Source organism: Ipomoea nil, unplaced genomic scaffold, assembly GCF_001879475.1.
Source record: "Ipomoea nil cultivar Tokyo-kokei standard unplaced genomic scaffold, Asagao_1.1 scaffold0706, whole genome shotgun sequence".
Classification (NCBI taxonomy): domain Eukaryota; kingdom Viridiplantae; phylum Streptophyta; class Magnoliopsida; order Solanales; family Convolvulaceae; genus Ipomoea; species Ipomoea nil.
In genome coordinates this window covers 385,076-404,637 of record NW_017617134.1, presented here as the reverse complement: position 1 = coordinate 404,637, position 19,562 = coordinate 385,076, and the positions used below count along the sequence as shown (strand labels likewise).

The following is a 19,562-nucleotide window of genomic DNA, read 5'->3' as shown; positions in this document are numbered from 1 at the left end:
AACCTTCAATTATCTATGCATGAACAATTTCAATATAATCCTGCCTTAATATACTTTAAAGTACTTATTTAACAAAAAAGCATTGGGCATTATCCCAATCGCGCAATGCGCATAAAAAACTAGTATACTAATATTAATAACAATAACAATAACAATAATAATAATAATAATAATAATAATAATAATAATAATAATAATAATAATAATAATAATAATAATAATAATAATAATGTTGGTTGTTACAAATGTTATAACCATTACAATAATGTCCACACTTAATATCATTTATAACACTCCCATTGGACATTATTTGACCATGATCTTACCTCGCTAAAAATTTGCTAGAAATACCCTGTGGGAATAAAGCTAAACAAGAAAATAATACAAGGTATACTGATAGTATATTTAAATACATCCATGCCTCGTTAAAAACTTCACTAGGAAAACCACGGGGAAAAACCTAGTTGAAGAAAAGAGTACATGATATTTGTAAACTCATATATTGTATTGATTGCCTCATTAAAAACCTAACTTAAGAAAACCTCATGGGAAAAACTTATTTAAGGGAAAAAGAGTACAGTCATAAGCCTTCTAGGCCCCGGGATTTTGGAGTTTGTCTATTTAAGTATTTGCCTTCAAGGCATAATCTTCAAGATTTTGGGGTTGTGTATTTAAGTATTTATATACAACTCTCCCCATTAATATATCATACTCATACCTCGTTAAAAACCACATAGAAAAATCCATTGGGAAAAACCTAGTGAAAAAAAGAGTACATAGTATATATATATATATATATATATATATATATATGCTGCAAAAAGTATAATTATTAGTCATTTTAAGACCCAATATACAGGATTGACCAATCTACGTGATTGACTCGAGTGAATGTATTTCATGTCTCCCCATGAAGATAACAATCTTCAAATTCTACATTACTTAAAGTAAAATCATTATTTCAAAGGGGTGTAGAGAAAGGATATGCATGGTATAATTATAAATCTTGGTATAATTATAAAAGGAAGAAAATATTATTATTACCATCTTGGTATAATTATAACTCTTGGTATAATTATAAAAGGAAGAAAATATTATTATCACCACCAAAAATCACAATTTTTTCTCCAAATGTCATTTATGTATTCAAAGGATTCACAAATCGTAATAAATCCTTCCAAACAAATTAAAACATAATTTAATTAAATTATGATAAATTGAAAGATTTTATAAATAATGTTATAAATATAGTTAAGTGTGAACATTATGAGTTGATTATGTAACTGATGTAACAGTCGCATTTATATCTACCATCATTACCTTCCGTTACAAATGTATATTATATATATGTATTGTTGTAATATTATTATATAATTACCATCTTGGTATAATTATAAATCTTGGTATAATTATAAAAGGAAGAAAATATTATTATTACCATCTTGGCAAGGAGAGAGGGTGTATTTGCGTGTATATATATATTGTACATTTGTTAAGATATCCAACACACATAAACCCGGCTTATCAGTATTTATTTAGCAGAAGAAAAATCTTTACAGTATGAAAAGCTTTCAGATTGTTCTTGTTATGTTATCCTTCGCTCTCACTCTGAACCCAGGTAATCTGACAATTTGATTTTCATAGTTATTATTGATTTTTGTAATTTCATTTTGACTGTAATTTGTGGATGAAAATTTTGAACAGGTTCAATGGCGAACGCTATGGAAGATGGTCGTGTGCTTTTAGGGCCAGGACCGGTATGCATAGGGATGTGTAGCACTAGTACCCCACCTAATGATTGCGACGTTAAGTGCATTTCAGCAGGCTTTCCTGGTGGGGCTTGTTACGTAAATGGTCGAGGTAGTTGGTCCTGTTGTTGCAATCATAAATGATTCAATTTTGGATTGAATTGAATTGATTGATTATAATAAACAATTTTTGAGTTCTTCGACACTTTCAAATTTATACATCTGTAAACTCACTCACAGTTTTAATTATCTTCACGTATATGTTGTTTATCTGCCAAAAAAACATGGAATCATCATAATCTAGCTACAACAGATATGACTTTTTCTAAAGAAAACAACAATACAATCAAATGGTACTAGTTTCAAACCCATTCATCTTCCTCTTCCTGTTCTTGTTGAGCCATGGGATTAGAGCTCCGCTGACACGATGCTTCCATGGAGAAAGTTCGAATTGAAGTAGAACCAACACCGACAGACACTACCTCTTATTATATATATATATATAAACTGAACTGAGAGGCCGTTTGAATTCTTCGCCTTTCAAATCACTATTTTGTGCAACGATCAATGCCGGGCAATGTCATGTGGTGGGGAATCACAGGTCCGTTACGGGATGGGCTGTATGTGCACCATTTTAATAATTGAAGGGCAACATTCACACCACTCATAATTCAGAAGTGACATTGATAATTGGCATATTATAAAAGGGTATTTTTTACAATTTTTCAAAAAAAAAAAAAACCGATCGATTCCGCCTAAGGCGTAGAAGGTTTCTTCGTCTCCGGCCATAGAGACGTCTCCATGGCCAGAGACGAAGAAATCTTCTTCGTCTCTGGCTGGAGACGAAGAAAAGTTATCTTCGTCTACATGGCCGGAGACGAAGAAAAGTTATCTTCGTCTACATGGCCGGAGACGAAGAAGTTATCTTCTTAAATAATTATTTTAAATAATAATAATTTTTTAAAAATATTTTAAATTTGGGGTAACCTGCTAACCACCTGATAAACCTCAAATTGGACTAATTGAATAGAATTGGTTAGTTCAGGGACCCAATTGTACTGTAGCTTTTAAAAGTTGGCGGCCTAATTGCATTATCGGGTGCAGTTTGATGGCATATTTGACCTTTATTCTTTACTAAAATAACCCTGAGTTTGGGCTGAAAAACTATATTTGTATATTGTAATATATGTATAATTATTAACTTTTTTTTTTTTTTGAAAGTGTATAATTATTAACTTAATTATCATACTAATTATTACTGGTTTTATGCTCTCGCTTGTCATAGCGACTGTTAAGTTATGAGATGAGATAAGGAATAGCAAATCAAGGTACAAATATTCATATTGATGTCTTTTGACATAAAGTCATTATACTAGGGACAAATAAAAACATATGTAGTTTTCATGATAAAATACCATGATCCACATGAACTCTAGGAGAGTGATTAAATATTTGTCTAGAAGATTTGTTTCAGTGACAAGTTAGCAAATGTATACCTACAAAATATCCATAATATTGATATGTGTAGGTAAAGAAAATTATTATATTTAGGGGGAGCAACAAAATATAAACTATAAATAATTTTATTGGTCCAGATGATCACGAGAAAATATGATAAATTCTAAAAGATGGTAATAATAATATTTTTTTCGTTTTATAATTATACCAAGATTTATAATTATACCAAGATGGTAATAATATAATAATATTACAACAATACATATATAATATACATTTGCAACGGAAGGTAATGATGGTAGATATAAATGCGACCGTTACATCAGTTACATAATTAACGAGTTTTTTGCACTTTTGGTCCCACAACTATAGTGGCATTATCAGAATTGATCCACGACTTTTAAACCTTGCAATTTTAGTCCACGACTATTGTTTTTTTGGCAAAAATGGTCCTTCTAGCCACTTTCCCGTCAAAATGCCACCGGAGGAAAATTTTTTCGTTTTTGAAGATGGCTAAATTTGACATTTCGCTTGCAATAACAACATCAATACTCCAGGTTTGCAATACAGTATATATAAAAGCATATTCTGCACTTTTCGTACTAGGCAAATTTAGCCATTTTAGCCCTCCTAAAAATGAAGAAATTTTTCTCCGGTGGAATTTTGACGGAAAAGTAGCAAGAAGGACCATTTTTGCCAAAAAAACAATAGTCGTGGACTAAAATTGCAAGGTTTGAAAGTCGTGGATCAATTCTGATTGTGCCACTATAGTCGTGGGACCAAAAGATCAAAAAACTCCATAATTAACTCATAATGTCCACACTTAACTATATTTATAACATTATCTTTTCCGTTAATTTTTGTTAATTCACCGTTAACTTACTCATTGATTTCAATAAGAAAGGTCTTAGGTTCGAACCCGATCTCAATCAAAGTTGGCATAATTAGTACTCTATTAGCCTATTTTACTCTTATTAAATTAAATAATAATTTAGTAACTACAACAAAACATAATACATATGCATTTCTTTAATTTAGAATTATGTGTCTGCCTTTATTCAAAAAAAATTATTCATTATCACTAAATTAAATAACAGAAATAATTTCATTAGTTATATTGTATATATGTTTCTCCAATATAAAAATTCTTTACATTCAAATTTATCAATTTGTTTATATTCGCTATATTGTCTCTACAACGTCTTTATTAAAAAAAAAAGTATTCAGTATCAATAAATTAATTAAGAGAAATAATTTTATTAGTTTTATCGAATGTAATATGAACGGTTTAATGATTACCGATTAATTAAAATATTACCATAATATATCATATCGAACTTTTTGACGATTTAAAGAATATAATTTAATTTTAAAAAGGTAAATTTGTAACAAGATTTTATTAATTTGTTCAATGAATTGGTCAAACAAATTGCTTAGATTAGAAATAATTCAACAAATCTGATAACGTAAATAATGAGTATATACATATGACAAATAGTAACATAATTATGGATAACATTTGATTACTGTAATGTCATTAGATCCGCACTATCGTCACACGTCATTGTACATTTTTTCAAGAGTAATTAAATTACTCCCAATCAATTAATAGGTTCAATGGACTACTGGTCAAACAAATTGGTAGATTATTAGAAATAATTCTATAAATCTGACAACCTAATTAGCGAGTATATACATATGACATATAGTAACATAATTATGGCTAGCTTTTGATTACTGTATTATCATTATATCCGCACTATTGTCACATGTCATTGTACATTTTTTCAAGAGTAATTAGATTACTCCCTATCAATTAATACATTCAATGACTGGTCAAACAAATTGCCTAGATTAGAAATAATTCTACAAATCTGACAACCTAAATAACGAGTATATACATATGACAAATAGTAATTAAGTTAATTATGGCTAGCTTTTGATTATATTAATGTAATGTCATTATATACATCCGCATTGTCGTCACTTGTACTTATATACAGTTTTTAACACTCTCAAGTCTCACCACTTTAAATATTATTTTAAATTCACAATTACTTCAAATTTATTGTCACCATTCTAAACACTTCAAACTCATAACGTTCTCAATAAACCATTACTCTTATAAAAGCAAATTACATCTGGAAGAATTATATATATCAAATCAATCGCACACCAAATCATTTGCAACAAAATGTATAATTCTTATTTAAAAAAAATATATAATTCTTGAGATTATATCCAAGTCCATTGGATTTGACATACTAAGGATACTTTAGGATGAAGTCACATATTAAAAATTCAAGTGAGACTTGAGACTTGGATGTGGAATTTAACAAATTAGCATATTAAATTGATTTAATAAAATTATACCTACAATGATAAGTTAATTTATTTCTAATTTCACATACCCTTTTATATTCACTTTTCTTACTTATATATAATCACTCATATAGAAATATATATACCCTTCAATTCTACCCCTATCTCCCCCTGTCATTTACTCATGTATTTTAGAGACTTTCAATGGTAGTAATATTTTCTTAGAGCATATTATACATTTTACAAAGATTGTTCATGCATGGTTATAAATATGCTAGATTTTTATAAAAAAACAATCTTTTTTAAGGTGGACCCTGTCAGGACATGGAACCGATCGAGAATATAATTTCGACGTTGTAATGATTACAAATTACATAAAATATTACTATATAATACATCATATCGTTATAAATATGTATTATTTTGATCATTTAACACATTAAATTAAATTTAACTTTTAAAAAGAAAATCTGTAATAAGATTATAATTAATTCGAATTCCAGTCCTTTGCAACAATACCCACTACCCCATAATATTTGATATATGATTTTGTTCATATTAATATTTTCATTATTTTCTTACGTATACCATGGAGTTACATATAGCTAAACAAGATAAAATTTTACATTATTTTTATGTGAAAGAAAAGATGTGATTTATCCTGGTGTAGTTGATTTGGGTTTATTTTGTTGACCAAACTAAATGTTTCTTATAAAATAGTGAACTTCTATATTGGGATATACATACCAAAATAAATATAACGGTCTCCAATGTAATCGAATGTAATATGAACGGTTTAATGATTACCGATTAATCGAAATATTACCATAATATATGATATCGAATATTTTGATGATTTAAAGAATATAATTTAATTGAGTTAATACCCAAAATCGTCTTCGACTATAGTGGTTTTTCTCAATTTCGTCCTATAAGTGTTTGTAAGATAAAAAATTCATATTACAACTAAAATTTTAGTCATATACACAACAAGGCAAATCTAAAGCTTCTTACACCATAATCTCATTGTATGATGAATCTCTCTATGCTGCCACTAGTAACCTAATTGCACATGATACACTACTAATAAAAATATTAAGAAAAAAAAAAAGAGGACATGTACTGAAGATGAAAACAATGACAATGCTACCCAAAAGAGAATTAAGAAGAGTTAGAGAAATTTAAACCAAAAGTAACATTTATTTAGACTATCGCTTTAAAACTAAGTATTTAGACTAGCGTTATTACAAAGTTGCAAACATTTATTTTAGTGACAATTATAATCAATCTCTAATATATTATATTGCATTTTTATACTTTAAATTACAAATTTAAATAAACAAATTCAACATTTATTTACCTATGCATGAACATCTCCTATATAATATTGCATTGATATATTTTGAAATACGTATTTAAAAATAATTATTGGACATTAAAAAAACTAGTATATATATACACGCACAAATAATGGCTGTTGGTTTGGGTTAGTTGGGTCGGGTTGGTTTGGGCCAGAATAGACTTGAAATATAAGGCCTGATAATTTGGTTTTTTCAAATTTTATAAGTTGGATCGTAACATTTATCATTTTGCAATTCTTTTAAAATAGGTTAAAGATTTTTATTTTATATTTAAATTTTTTCACTTATAAAAATAATTGTTTTGTAATAATTTGTGTTTAACATTATAAAAAAAAATTATACATAAACAATTATTTGTGGAATAAAATAATATAAACGCAAGTAAGGAGAAGAATAAATAGAGAATGGAGAGGGAAGGCAGATCTTTTTATTCATCCTCACATTACATATTACAACAATACATATATATAATATACATTTGTAACGGAAGGTAATGATGGTAGATATAAATGCGACCGTTACATCAGTTACATAATCAACTCATAATGTCCACACTTAACTATATTTATAACATTATTTATAAAATCTTTCAATTTATCATAATTTAATTAAATTATGTTTTAATTTGTTTGGAGGGATTTATTATGATTTGTGAATTCTTTGAATACAGAAATGACATTTGGAGAAAAAATTGTGATTTTTAGTGGTGATTGCAGACAAATATTGCCTCTGATTCTTAAGGGAACAAGATAAGATATAGTTGGAGCAAGTATCAACTCATCTTATTTTTGACATAGTTGTAAAGTGGTAGGATTGACTTAGAATTTGATATTACAATGGTTGAAAAAAAAAAAGAGACTTCATAACATCATCACCATCATCATCATCATCATCATCATCATCATCATCACCACCACCACCACCACCACCACCACCACCATCACCACCACCAACACCATCACCATCACCATCACCATCACCATCACCATCACCATCACCATCACCATCACCATCACCATCATCATCATCATCATCATCATCATCATCATCATCATCATCATCATCATCATCATCATCATCATTATTATTATTATTGCTATTGCTATTGCTATTGCTATTGCTATTGCCATCGCCATCGCCATCGCCATCGCCATCGCCATCGTCATCGTCATCGTCATCGTCATCATCATAGATCCGTCAACGAATCCGAACTTCTTTCAGGCACGAAGAGCAGGTCTCATAGATTTAGACCACTCATCGTAATTATCTCCTTTCAAAACCACTTGGGTTAGAAGCATACCCGTGTTATCGCTGGGAGAAAGATCGTATGGAGAGATACGACGACGACGTACCAGCGTGACATCGTCGTCGTTGTTGCTAGCGTCCCTCTTGTCAACATCGACGACCTCCGTGTCTGTCATGGCGGCAGCGGCACACGTTCATGGGAGCTACATCAAATGGACGTACATAATGCGTTCCTTCATGGCGACTTAGATGAAGAAGTTTACATGAGGCTTCCACCGGGGTTCGCACCGTCACAGTCCAACGTGGTGTGCAAACTCAAGAAGTCTCTTTGTGGGCTAAGACAAGCCCCACGGTGCTGGTTTGCAAAATTGTCAGGTGCTCTGAAAAGGTATGGTTTCACACAGTCCACATCTGATTATTCGTTGTTCTCGTTGCGCAGTGATCATGGTGTGGTACATGTTCTGGTGTATGTTGATGATCTTGTTATTTCGGGAGATAACATAGTTTTGATTGCCAAGTTTAAATCCTACTTGGCCTCTTGTTTTCATATGAAGGATCTTGGTACTTTAAAATATTTTCTTGGTATAGAGGTAGCTCGAAATTCTTCTGGTATTTTCTTGTGTCATAGAAAATACGCCCTTGATATCATTTCTGAGACAGGTCTACTAGGTGCTCGACCACTGGGTACTCCTATGGAACCCAATCATCGTCTTGCTTTATCTGAAGCCCCACTTCTCGATGATCACGAACCATACCGTCGCCTAGTGGGGCGTCTAGTTTATTTGTCAATCACCCGGCCAGAGTTAGCCTATGTTGTCCATACTCTGGCTCAATTCATGAAGGATCCCCGTGATGATCATTGGAAAGCAGCGCTTGGAGTAGTGCGCTATCTAAAAGGAAGTCCCGGTCAAGGTATTTTTCTATCTGCTAAAAATACTCTGCAATTAACTGGCTGGTGCGATTCCGATTGGGCAGCTTGCCCTTTGACTCGACGATCGTTGACCGGATGGTTCGTTCAGCTAGGCGACTCTCCCATCTCTTGGAAAACAAAGAAACAAACCACAGTTGCACGCTCCTCAGTCGAAGCTGAATACCGAGCTTTGGCCGCAGTGACATGTGAATTGAAGTGTTTAAAATGTCTCCTTCGTTCTCTTGGGATACACCATACGACTCCTATGCAGATTCGTTGTGACAGTACCACTGCTCTTCACATTGCAGCGAATCCAGTCTTCCATGAACGAACAGAGCACATCAAGGTTGATTGTCACTTTGTTCGTGATGAGCTATTACAAGGTGTGATACAAACGGAGCATGTGTCTACGACACACCAGTTGGCTGTCATACAAAGGCGTTGGGCAAGACACGCATGGAGTCTCTTATTTCCAAGTTGGGCATCTCTCTGTTACATGCTCCAACTTGAGGGGGGGGGGGGGGGGGGGGGGGGGTGTTAAGGAAAGAAATCACAGAAAACATAAGAAATCACATAAATCACATATTTCTTCTAGCAAATATTTTCTCTTGTAATCTTGGTTTCATTATTATTATTCTTATTGATTCTATTTCCTTTCTCTGTACCTTATAGTTTGTATATATAGGGGTGTACATCTTCTGTAATGATTAATGAACAACAGAGAATAATAGACAGTTCATACATTTCTTTACAGAAGGGATAATAATAGATTGCCATGATTCTTTGTACCTCTAATTTGACTCCTCAAAATTGATCCAAATATTTTAGATACTTTTACATATACTTTTATTAGTGTCCAATTAAAACATATATATTACTTCATTACATCTTCTAGTCTGGCGAAATTAACATTGAAAAGAAACAGAAATCAAATTGGATTTCTACATGCATGCATAATCAACCAATGCAATTAGTGTTGCAAGCTTGAGATGAGCTACAAGTCTCTATGCATGCCGGTCCTGGCCCTAAAAGCACAAGGACCCTGTTTGGTACATGCATGATTGTTAGCTGAATAGGTTAATTACGAGGTATAGCTAATTGATAATATTAACTGATTGTAGAAATGTTTTTGGTAAATTAGTTGTTTAGTTGATAGTTGTTTGGTATAATTTCTTTTATCAAAAAGCTAATTGAAAAAGTTGCTTTGAGCAGCTTTTCGAATTTTGGCATTTTAGAGTTATAAAAAGCTAATTAACCAAACACTTATATTGATTTTGTTTTGAGAAGACTTATATTGATTTTTTTTTAACCAAATCAAACAGCTAATAGTGGTCAAATAAGTCAAAATTGACATATAGGCTAACTATTTTACCAAACAGGGCTCTATCTTCCCCAACGTCCGCCATTGAACCTTTTTCAAAATTGTCATCCACAAATTTCAGTAAAAATGGAATTAGAAAAATAATTAAAAATTATGAAAAAAAATTAAAATCAAATTGTCAGGTTACCTATGTTCAGAATAATAAGAGCGAGCAATGCATAACATACCAAGGGCAATATGACAGCTTTTCATAGTGTAAAGATTTTTCTTCTGCTAGATAGATACTGAGGGATAGGGTACGTTTGTAGGAACCGTTGGTAGAAAAACAAATAATAATCAAATAAAATATAATTATTATTTTCTGGAAAGAAGAGAAGAAAAGATGAGGAAATTTGACTAGTGTTTGGTGTTGAGTTTTTGCAAGAGTCAAGTGATCACTCTTTCCTTAAAACCTTATTTGCCACCTCCCAAAGATGCTAGGAGCGTTGTGGCCTAGGCTTCCCAGGATAAAACTTGCTAGTGATTCAATGTTTGAGCACTCAAACAAGGAATCCGGCGAGCAAGACAAGGCTATGAACACAGTAGGCAAAGAAAGAGTAGAAGCAGAGAGGTTTTGAGGCTAAAAGGATGAACTTTCGTGTTCAATTTTTCTGTGTGTAAAACTCTACTGCCTCTACCCTCTCTTATATAGGGTTGAAGGAGCTAATAGCCTTTATTATGGCAATTAAAACTGACATTAAAGCTGACTTCCAACAGCTATAACAGCAGGCCACTACCTGGGAATTGAATTCAGAATTCAAAATTGGAGTTAATTGGATATTAATTCCGTAACAGATGAATTCAATCTCCATAACAGTTAGAACTTTCGGGTTCCAGACCGTTGGCGTACAGGGTTCGGTCTCAACTTTCGACCTCTCCCAGTTTCGGCCTGTTCAGGACATTTCGGCCACAAGGCCGAAAGTACTGGACATGTTTCGGCCATATGGCCGAAACTTGGTGTTGCTATTCAGTTTCGGCTCCCTGAGCCGAAAGTGGCATGTTGGAAAATGATACCGAAGTTTGGCATAACTTAGCCCGCAAGGCCAGCCAATTTCCGGACGACATTCGTGCGCGCAGGTGCCAGCGCACAACGAGCTCGGCTATTTTTTCCAACAACGTTTATGTGTGTTGGACATCTTAACTAATGTAGAATATATAAATATAAATATATAAATATAAATAAATTAAAAAATTATATATATATATATATATATATATATATATATATATATATATATATATATATATATATATATATATATATTCTCCTTACCCTCATGTGTTTACACCCCATAATTAACTAAGAGTAAACAACTAATTTACCAATCACATTTCTATAACCAGCTAATACACTATCAACTAGTAAAATCAGCTAACACAATCAGCTATTAGCCAACAACAATTGTCAAACATCTCCAACATATTGAAAATTTTGTTGTCTCACATCGGAGAACTCGAAACCACTTTGACCCGACTCAACTCGGAAGTGGACCCACATATATTTCACTACAAGAAAAATCACAAATTGCTACGAAAAAATTATGTCGCGAAAGAACAAATTAAAATTCCGTCGCCTTTCCCGTTTTGCGACGAAATCTGTTCCATTGTCTATTGGCTTGTCATATTTTTGTACAAGACGGAACAATTCGGTCACAAAATAAGGCGACGAAATTGGTGAGAGAACCAGGCGTCGCAAATTTTGCGACGAAAATATTTGCGTCGCAATTCTGTTGCATTTTGGGCAACGGGAATGATTTCTACGCTGATTCGGTAGCAATATTTGAAACGAATATTCCGTCACATAATAAAATGACGGAATTGTTTTCCATCGTGATTCCATCGTATTTTTAATTTTTTTTTAATTTATTTAAAATTATCATTTTTGAATAGTAATGTGAGCTTTTAAAATATTAATATAAAGTTACAATGATATAATCAACTAATAGGCCATCTAACAAAACAAATCTCAACAAATTATTAAGACTAGTTTTACATGTATTTTCATTCTATACTCATATTTCTACTTCATATGATGTGTCATACTTTGATTGTTTAATATAAGGGACGATCATGATTTTAATTTATTCAATATTTTTTTCTTCCAATAAAATTTAAACATAGTAGTTTTTGGAATCCAAGTAGTATTTTTGAATTAGTAAACACCATTGATGAATTATCTCAGGTCATGTATGAGAATCAACCATATTGTTGAGCAAAGTATACTAGAGTCTAAGCAGAGAAGAAAGGGATTTGATTAACATTGAAAAAGGAAGCTCAACATGAGCTTATATACAGAGATAAGAAAGAAGCAGTTATAACTGCCAAAAGCGTCTACTAAAGACGTCTACCAAACGTGTCTACCAAACGCGTCTACCAAAGACGTCTACCAAAGGCGTCTACCAAAGACGTCTACCAAACGCGTCTTCTTGTCTCCATTCTGTTGCTGCGCTGCACCATTGCACTATGTACTTCATCAACCCCCCCCCCCCCCCCCCCCCCCCTTAAGCTGGAGCATGAAGATCTTGAAGGCCTAGCTTAGAGTGGAAAAAATCAAAAGATGGCTTAGGCAAAGCCTTAGTGAAACCATCAGCATTCTGATTGTGTGAAGATATTGCCAATAGCTTGATAACCCCTTCATGAATCTTTTGTCTTACTACATGACAATCGATTTCTATATGTTTGGTTCTCTCATGGAACACAAAGTTTTCCCCTATAGCAATGGCAGATCTATTATCACAAAACAAGGCCACAGGGCTGTCAATGTGTATCTTCAAATCTGCCAACAAATATATCAACCATTGGATCTCACAAATATATCAACCATTGAAATATATCAACCATTAGTTGATGCTAAAGCTCTATATTCAGCCTCAGAGGATGACCTGTAAATGGTGGCTTGTTTCTTGGTTCTCCATGAGACTAGAGACTTTCCAATGTAAATGCAATAGCCAGTTATGGACTTTCTACTTTCTGCACATGTTGCCCAATCAGAATCAGAAAAGCCTTGCACTTTGATATCAGAATTTGATGAATAAAATAAGCCCTTTTCCAGGAGATCCTTTCAAGTATCTCAACACTCTATGAGCTGTTGTTAAGTGAGTATGTCTTGGCTTATCAACAAATTGGCTTAACTGTTGCACAACATAGGAAATATCAGGTCTGGTGTTGGTTAAATATAGCAATTTACCAACCAATCTTCTATAGATTTCAGGGTTATCAAGTAGATCTCCTTCTAGATTAGTGAGCCTTAGACCTGTAGTGAAAGGAGTATTTGCAGGCTTGGATTCCAGGAATCCATTCTCTTCTAAGATCTCAAGAGTATATTTTCTCTGACAAATGTTAAGCCCCTTGGAATTTCTGAAAGCCTCAATGCCAAGAAAGAAATTCAATCGGCCAAGATCTTTGATCTTGAAAGATCTGTCCAGAAACTGCTTCAATTGATTAATCTGGACTGGATTGTTGCCTGCAACTAAAATGTCATCAACATATACCAATAATGCAATAAAGGAATCATTAAGACACTTTGTAAACAGTGATGGATCTGCAGATGACTGTTGGAAACCATTGCTTAGCAAAGCTCCAGTTAGCTTGGCATTCCACTGCCTACTAGCTTGCTTCAAACCATACAAGGATCTCACCAATCTGCACACTTGATTAGGATTATCACTTTGAAAACCTGGAGGTAAAACCATATATACTTCTTCTTGTAAACCACCATGTAAGAAAGCATTATTAATGTCAAGTGTTGAATGTCCCAACCTTTAGCAACAACAACAGCAAGAAAGGTTTTAATTGTTGTCATCCTAGCCATAGGAGAAAAAGACTCATTGTAATCAACTCCAAGCTGCTGAGTATATCCTTTGACAACCAACCTAGCTTTGTATCTTTCAATAGAACCATCTGACTTGTATTTGACCTTATGCACCCATCTACATCCAATTGGGGTTTTTCCAGGTGGCAAATCTGTTAAAATCCAAGTGTCATTCTGGATCAGTGCCTGTATCTCATTCTGCATTGCATTTCTCCATTGCTCATGTTTCACTACCTCATTATAAGTTTGGGGCTCATGTACTTCAGTTATAGAAGAGGCACATATCCTCAGACTGGAAGGCAAATTGTCATATGAAATAAACTTGCTCAATGGATGAGGTGAAGTTCTAATAGCAGACTGACAATGGTAATCCTGGAATCTGGAAGGGATGGTTTTTATCCTAGCTGACCTTCTTGGCTGTGGAGGATCAATGTCATCAGTAGGTGGAGGCTCCATCTATTCAGTATTCTGTTCTGGTGAATCAGAACCAAGCTGTGGGAGTTCTATATGAATATCTGGTGACAAGTCATGAGAAATTTGTGGAGGTGCATCATAGGATGTGTCACCAGGACTAGTATTAACATCATGAATTCCTCTACTTGGGGAAGTGTCTGTAGGAATGACTCGTGTTGAATCCAAGGCAGTAGCATCAACTTCAACTGAGATGGGAATAAGAGGTAGAGTGGGATTGAATAATTCTGATGTAGTATTCTGTAGATTGCCTTGTTTAAAGGGATAGGTTTGCTCATAGAACCTAACATCCATAGAGATAAAGGTAACTTTGTTAGCAATATCATACAGTAAATAACCCTTTACATTGGCAGCAAATCCCAGAAAAAACACATTTCTTAGCTCTTGATTCCATTTTGTTTCTGCCTTGTGCAATTGTGGCAGCAAAGCATAAACAACCAAAAGGTCTGAGCTTACCATAGTCTATGTTTGTGCCAAATAAAACTTGGTAGGGAGTGGATCCATCTAGAACATCAGTAGGTAGCCTGTTGATCAGGTAAGAAGAGTGTAGAACACAATGACCCCAGAATTTGTCAGGCAGTCCAGATTGAAATTTTAGAGCCCTTGCCATGTTCGAAATATGTTGATGTTTCCTCTCTGCCACCCCATTCTGTTGGGGTGTGTATGCACAAGATTTCTGATGTAGAATTCCCTTCTCACCAAAAAAATCATTCATCATAAATTCACCACCATTATCTGTTCTAACAACCTTGATCTTGGCTAGGAACTGAGTGCAAACCATATTATAAAAATTCTGGAAAATAGGCTTCACTTCTGATTTGTGCCTCATTAGATGTAACCAGGTAAACCTGCTATGATCATCTACCATAGTCAAGAAGTAATGTTCCCCTTTGAGGGATGCAACAGTAAAGGGGCCCCAAACATCCATATGCAATAAATCAAAACATGCCTTAGCTCTATTAACACTGACAGGAAATGTGAATTTCTTGTGTCTTGCAAAGTGACAAACATCACAAACAAAATTATGACATTTCAGAGAAGAGGCAAGTTTTATTCCTTTCAACAATTGTATCTTATTTACAGGAAAATGGCCTAATCTGTCATGCCACAGCTGTAAAGAGAAACTGTTACATGATCTAGAAACTTCATCTGAACTACCACTCTTCTTCTTGACAGGGGGGTGGGGGTTGTTTATTAGATATAACCCATTTCTTTCTTTAGCAAAACCATACACTATCCCAAGAGGTCCCTGAAGTTTACAAGAGTCAGCTTTCATAATGATTTCATAACCTAACTGCCTTATCAGTTTTGTTGCAGATATAATGTTGAAATTGAAGGATGGTATGTACAAAACATTTTGCAACAATATGTTCATGTCTAGCCTGACTTGTCCTATGTGTGAGACACTCATCATTTCCCCATTAGGCAACTTAACAGAAACTTCATGAATGACATGGCATGTCTCAAAAAAATCCAAAGAACATGTAATGTGATCTGTGGCACCAGAATCAAGAATCCATACACTTGATGAAAATAAGGCATTGTTAATATGGAGATTAGAGATGAACCTGCCTTCAGTAGAGTTTTTGAAATCTGGCTTAAGACCATTTTTACTGACAGTCACAGCTGCACTAGTTGATGCTTGATTCCCCTGGTTCTGATTCTGTAATAGAGACAGCAATTTCTGAAATTGTTCAGATGTCAGACCTACATCACCAACCTGATTCACAAGGGAATTAGGAGCTTGTTGTGAGTCCTGAGTTTGTCTAGTTTTAGACTTATATCCTGGGATCCAGCCAGGGGGAAAACCATGTTTCTTGTAGCATTTGTCAATGGTGTGACCAAGTCTCCCACAGAAAGTACACTTAGGCACACTCTTTCCTGATCCACTACCATTATTGTATTTTTTTCTTACTGTTTAGGGCTGAGACTGCCACTAGAGACTGTTCTTCTTCATACTAATCTTGACTGTTTTGCAGAACATTTGCTTGAACTGTACCATTGTTCCTTTGATTGAAAGAGTTTTTAATTTTCCTTTCCATTTTTAAAGCCATACTCTTCACTTAGGCCTTCCAAAAACCTAATGATTTGATCCTCTTCTTTTTCCTTTTGGATTTTGCTTACTAGGGAGCAGGTACACTTAGGAACACATTCACAAGCAGGAATTGGCCTCATAGCATTCATTTGCATCTATAAACCATTGCTTTTAGTAAAATACTCGTTGATTGAGAGATTACCTTGTGAGCATCGATAGATCTCATTTTGCAGTTCAGCAATCCTGTGTGAATCTATATGAGAATATCTCTTCTTCAGAGTGTTCCACACATTTGATGCAGTTTCAAGGTACAAGACTCCTTCTGCAATCGTGGAGCTAAGAGACTTGAGGATCCACGAGCAAACAATGTTGTTGCACCTCCTCCAAACAGAGAATCTCCGATCAGTTTCCTCAGGCCTAGTGATGGATCCATCAACAAATCCATATTTGTTCTTCACCTCGAGAGCAATTTTCATTGATCGACTCCATGACGCATAGTGTACTTCGGACAGAGGCGGAGAGACGAGAATCAAATTAGGATTCTCCGTGATATGGAGATACCAAAGATCGCCGAACTCCTGTGCATGATCGACGTTCATCGGAATCTGACTCAAAGAAGCTCCGGCCCCGGCTTGTTCTATCGAGCCTCTGTCGTTGTTGTTCTGATTTTCTGACATCACCACCGCTGCGTAGCTGCGGTGCTCTGATACCATGATAAATTATCTCAGGTCATGTATGAGAATCAACCATATTGTTGAGCAAAGTATACTAGAGTCTAAGCAGAGAAGAAAGGGAATTGATTAACATTGAAAACGGAAGCTCAACATGAGCTTATATACAGAGATAAGAAAGAAGCAGTTATAACTGCCAAAAGCGTCTACTAAAGACGTCTACCAAACGCGTCTACCAAACGTGTCTTCTTGTCTCCATTTTGTTGCTGCGCTGCACCATTGCATTATGTACTTCATCAACCATTGTAGGTTTTTTCGTTTATTTTTTGAGTACTATGACTTTATTACATGGTATGTAGTATTTGTTTTATACAAATTAAAGTTGTTTTTATGTTACGTTGTTCCGAAAAGGTTGAATCCACAACTCGCCCGACAGAGTATCTACTGGGAGGATGTAAATCATAATAACTCGGAACACAGTGGTTAAACATTTGCTTACTTCAAGCACAAGAAGTATCACTCACTTTGAGAGGTTGCTCCCACGCTAAGAGTGGGGATATTAGGGGGAGAATGCAAGAGTGAGTAGGAAAGAGAATAATGTGGGAGGGGAGGAAAAAAAATCAAAACTGATTTTTTAAAAAAATATATAAAAAAATAAGTATGTCATTTCTCTATTGGGCAGAGTAATATCTCAACCTTTGCAAATGCTCCCCACCCCTTCTCTCTCTTGGTTCTCTCTCCCTCTGCCACCATGGCATTTTGACCTCAAAAGTAGTGAATTCTCCCCCATTTCTCCTCTGATTAGATGCTCTAAATTTATTTGATTTGTAATACTTCAATTTAATTTAATTAAACGAAAAGGGCGACATCGTAGAATTCAATCGGCATGGCGGCGTGCCATTCCATTTTCCCAGGAAGTTTTATGCTTCGTATATTTAATTAAACGGCCGCTCAGTTTGTATATAATAACAGGTAGTGTCTGTGTTTGTTCAACTTCAACCTTCTACATGGAAGCATCGTGTCAGCGGAGCTCTAATCCCATGGCTCAACAAAAACAGGAAGGGGAAGACGAGGTGGTTTGAAACTAGTACCATATGTATTGTATTGTATTGTTGTTTTCTTTAATTTAGAAAAATTATTATCTGTTGTAGCTAGATTATGATGGTTCGTTCTATGTTTTTTGCAGATAAACATATGCCTGAAGATAATTAAAACTGTGAGTTTCCAGATGAGTAAATTTAAAACTGTTGGCGAACTCAAAGATTGTTTAGTGTACGAATGGGAAATACCTCCAAAGGTTCATCAGGAGCTGTTTTTCAACGGCAATCATCTCAACAATGACAAGACGACCCTTTTTGATTATGGAATCCGCAGTAACACCACTGTGAGTAGTGCCTATGTTGGAAATTCGGAGCTGCTGTGGTTGACTATCAAGATGCCATATAGGAATATAACCTTTACCATTCAAGTGAAAGCTGAGGATACGGTCCAGAATTTGAGGGTTGTGATTGCGGACAACGAAAACATTGGGTCAAATGAGTACAATCTGTTTGTTTTATCGTCAGAGGATGTTGAATGAGAATGAGGAAAAGACTCTATCGATTATGGGTATAACTAGTGCATCGTTGCTTTACGTTGTGTTATTGAGTCCTCTAGTTTTTAAGGTTTCAGTGAAGATGGTGTGTGGAAAAACTGTGAAAATACAGGTGAGGGAGTTTTACACAATACTGGATGTGAGAAGTTTGGTTGAGAGTGATGGAATTAATTGACCCGGGGTAGACCCGAATTAATGAATCCGGATAAGAATGTGTACGAAATAAATAATATAACGCAGAGATGTCGTAAGGTCGCTGGGATCGTAGGTCGCAGGGACCGTATATTGTATTAATTATCGCTAATAAGCTATTACAAGACTTGATTATGACAATAATGCTAGAAGATAGTAGTTCAAGAATATGTTGTGTTGTGTTGTGTTGTGTCGTGTCCTTGTTTAGGACAAGAAGGAGGCTTTTTATATCAGCTCAAACCCCCCAATCGCACCCTTAAGACCGGGGGTAGTTGGATCGGCCCGCCTTGATCGCGTCCCCCCTGGGACCGAGTCCAAGGCGGGCTGACTCGACATGGCCGAGCTGGGCACGTGCCGAGCTCGGCCTAGCCGAGTCCACCATGG

At 34.7% G+C, this 19,562-nt stretch overlaps 1 protein-coding gene and 1 long non-coding RNA gene across 2 annotated transcripts in view; both read left to right on the top strand.

The window, feature by feature from the left end:
- LOC109176376 overlaps positions 1 to 18,971 on the top strand; it is an 83,164-nt gene extending 64,193 nt beyond the window's left edge. Inside the window, exon 9 of the mRNA XM_019325817.1 lies at positions 18,579 to 18,971. Coding sequence (XP_019181362.1) covers positions 18,579 to 18,971 — 393 coding nt within the window. The remainder of the gene's footprint in view (positions 1 to 18,578) is intronic.
- LOC109176528 lies at positions 1,523 to 1,961 on the top strand. Its single transcript, XR_002053395.1, has 2 exons — positions 1,523 to 1,618; positions 1,705 to 1,961. It is a non-coding gene; the product is annotated as an uncharacterized LOC109176528 (long non-coding RNA).
- Positions 18,972 to 19,562: the final 591 nt, after the last annotated feature.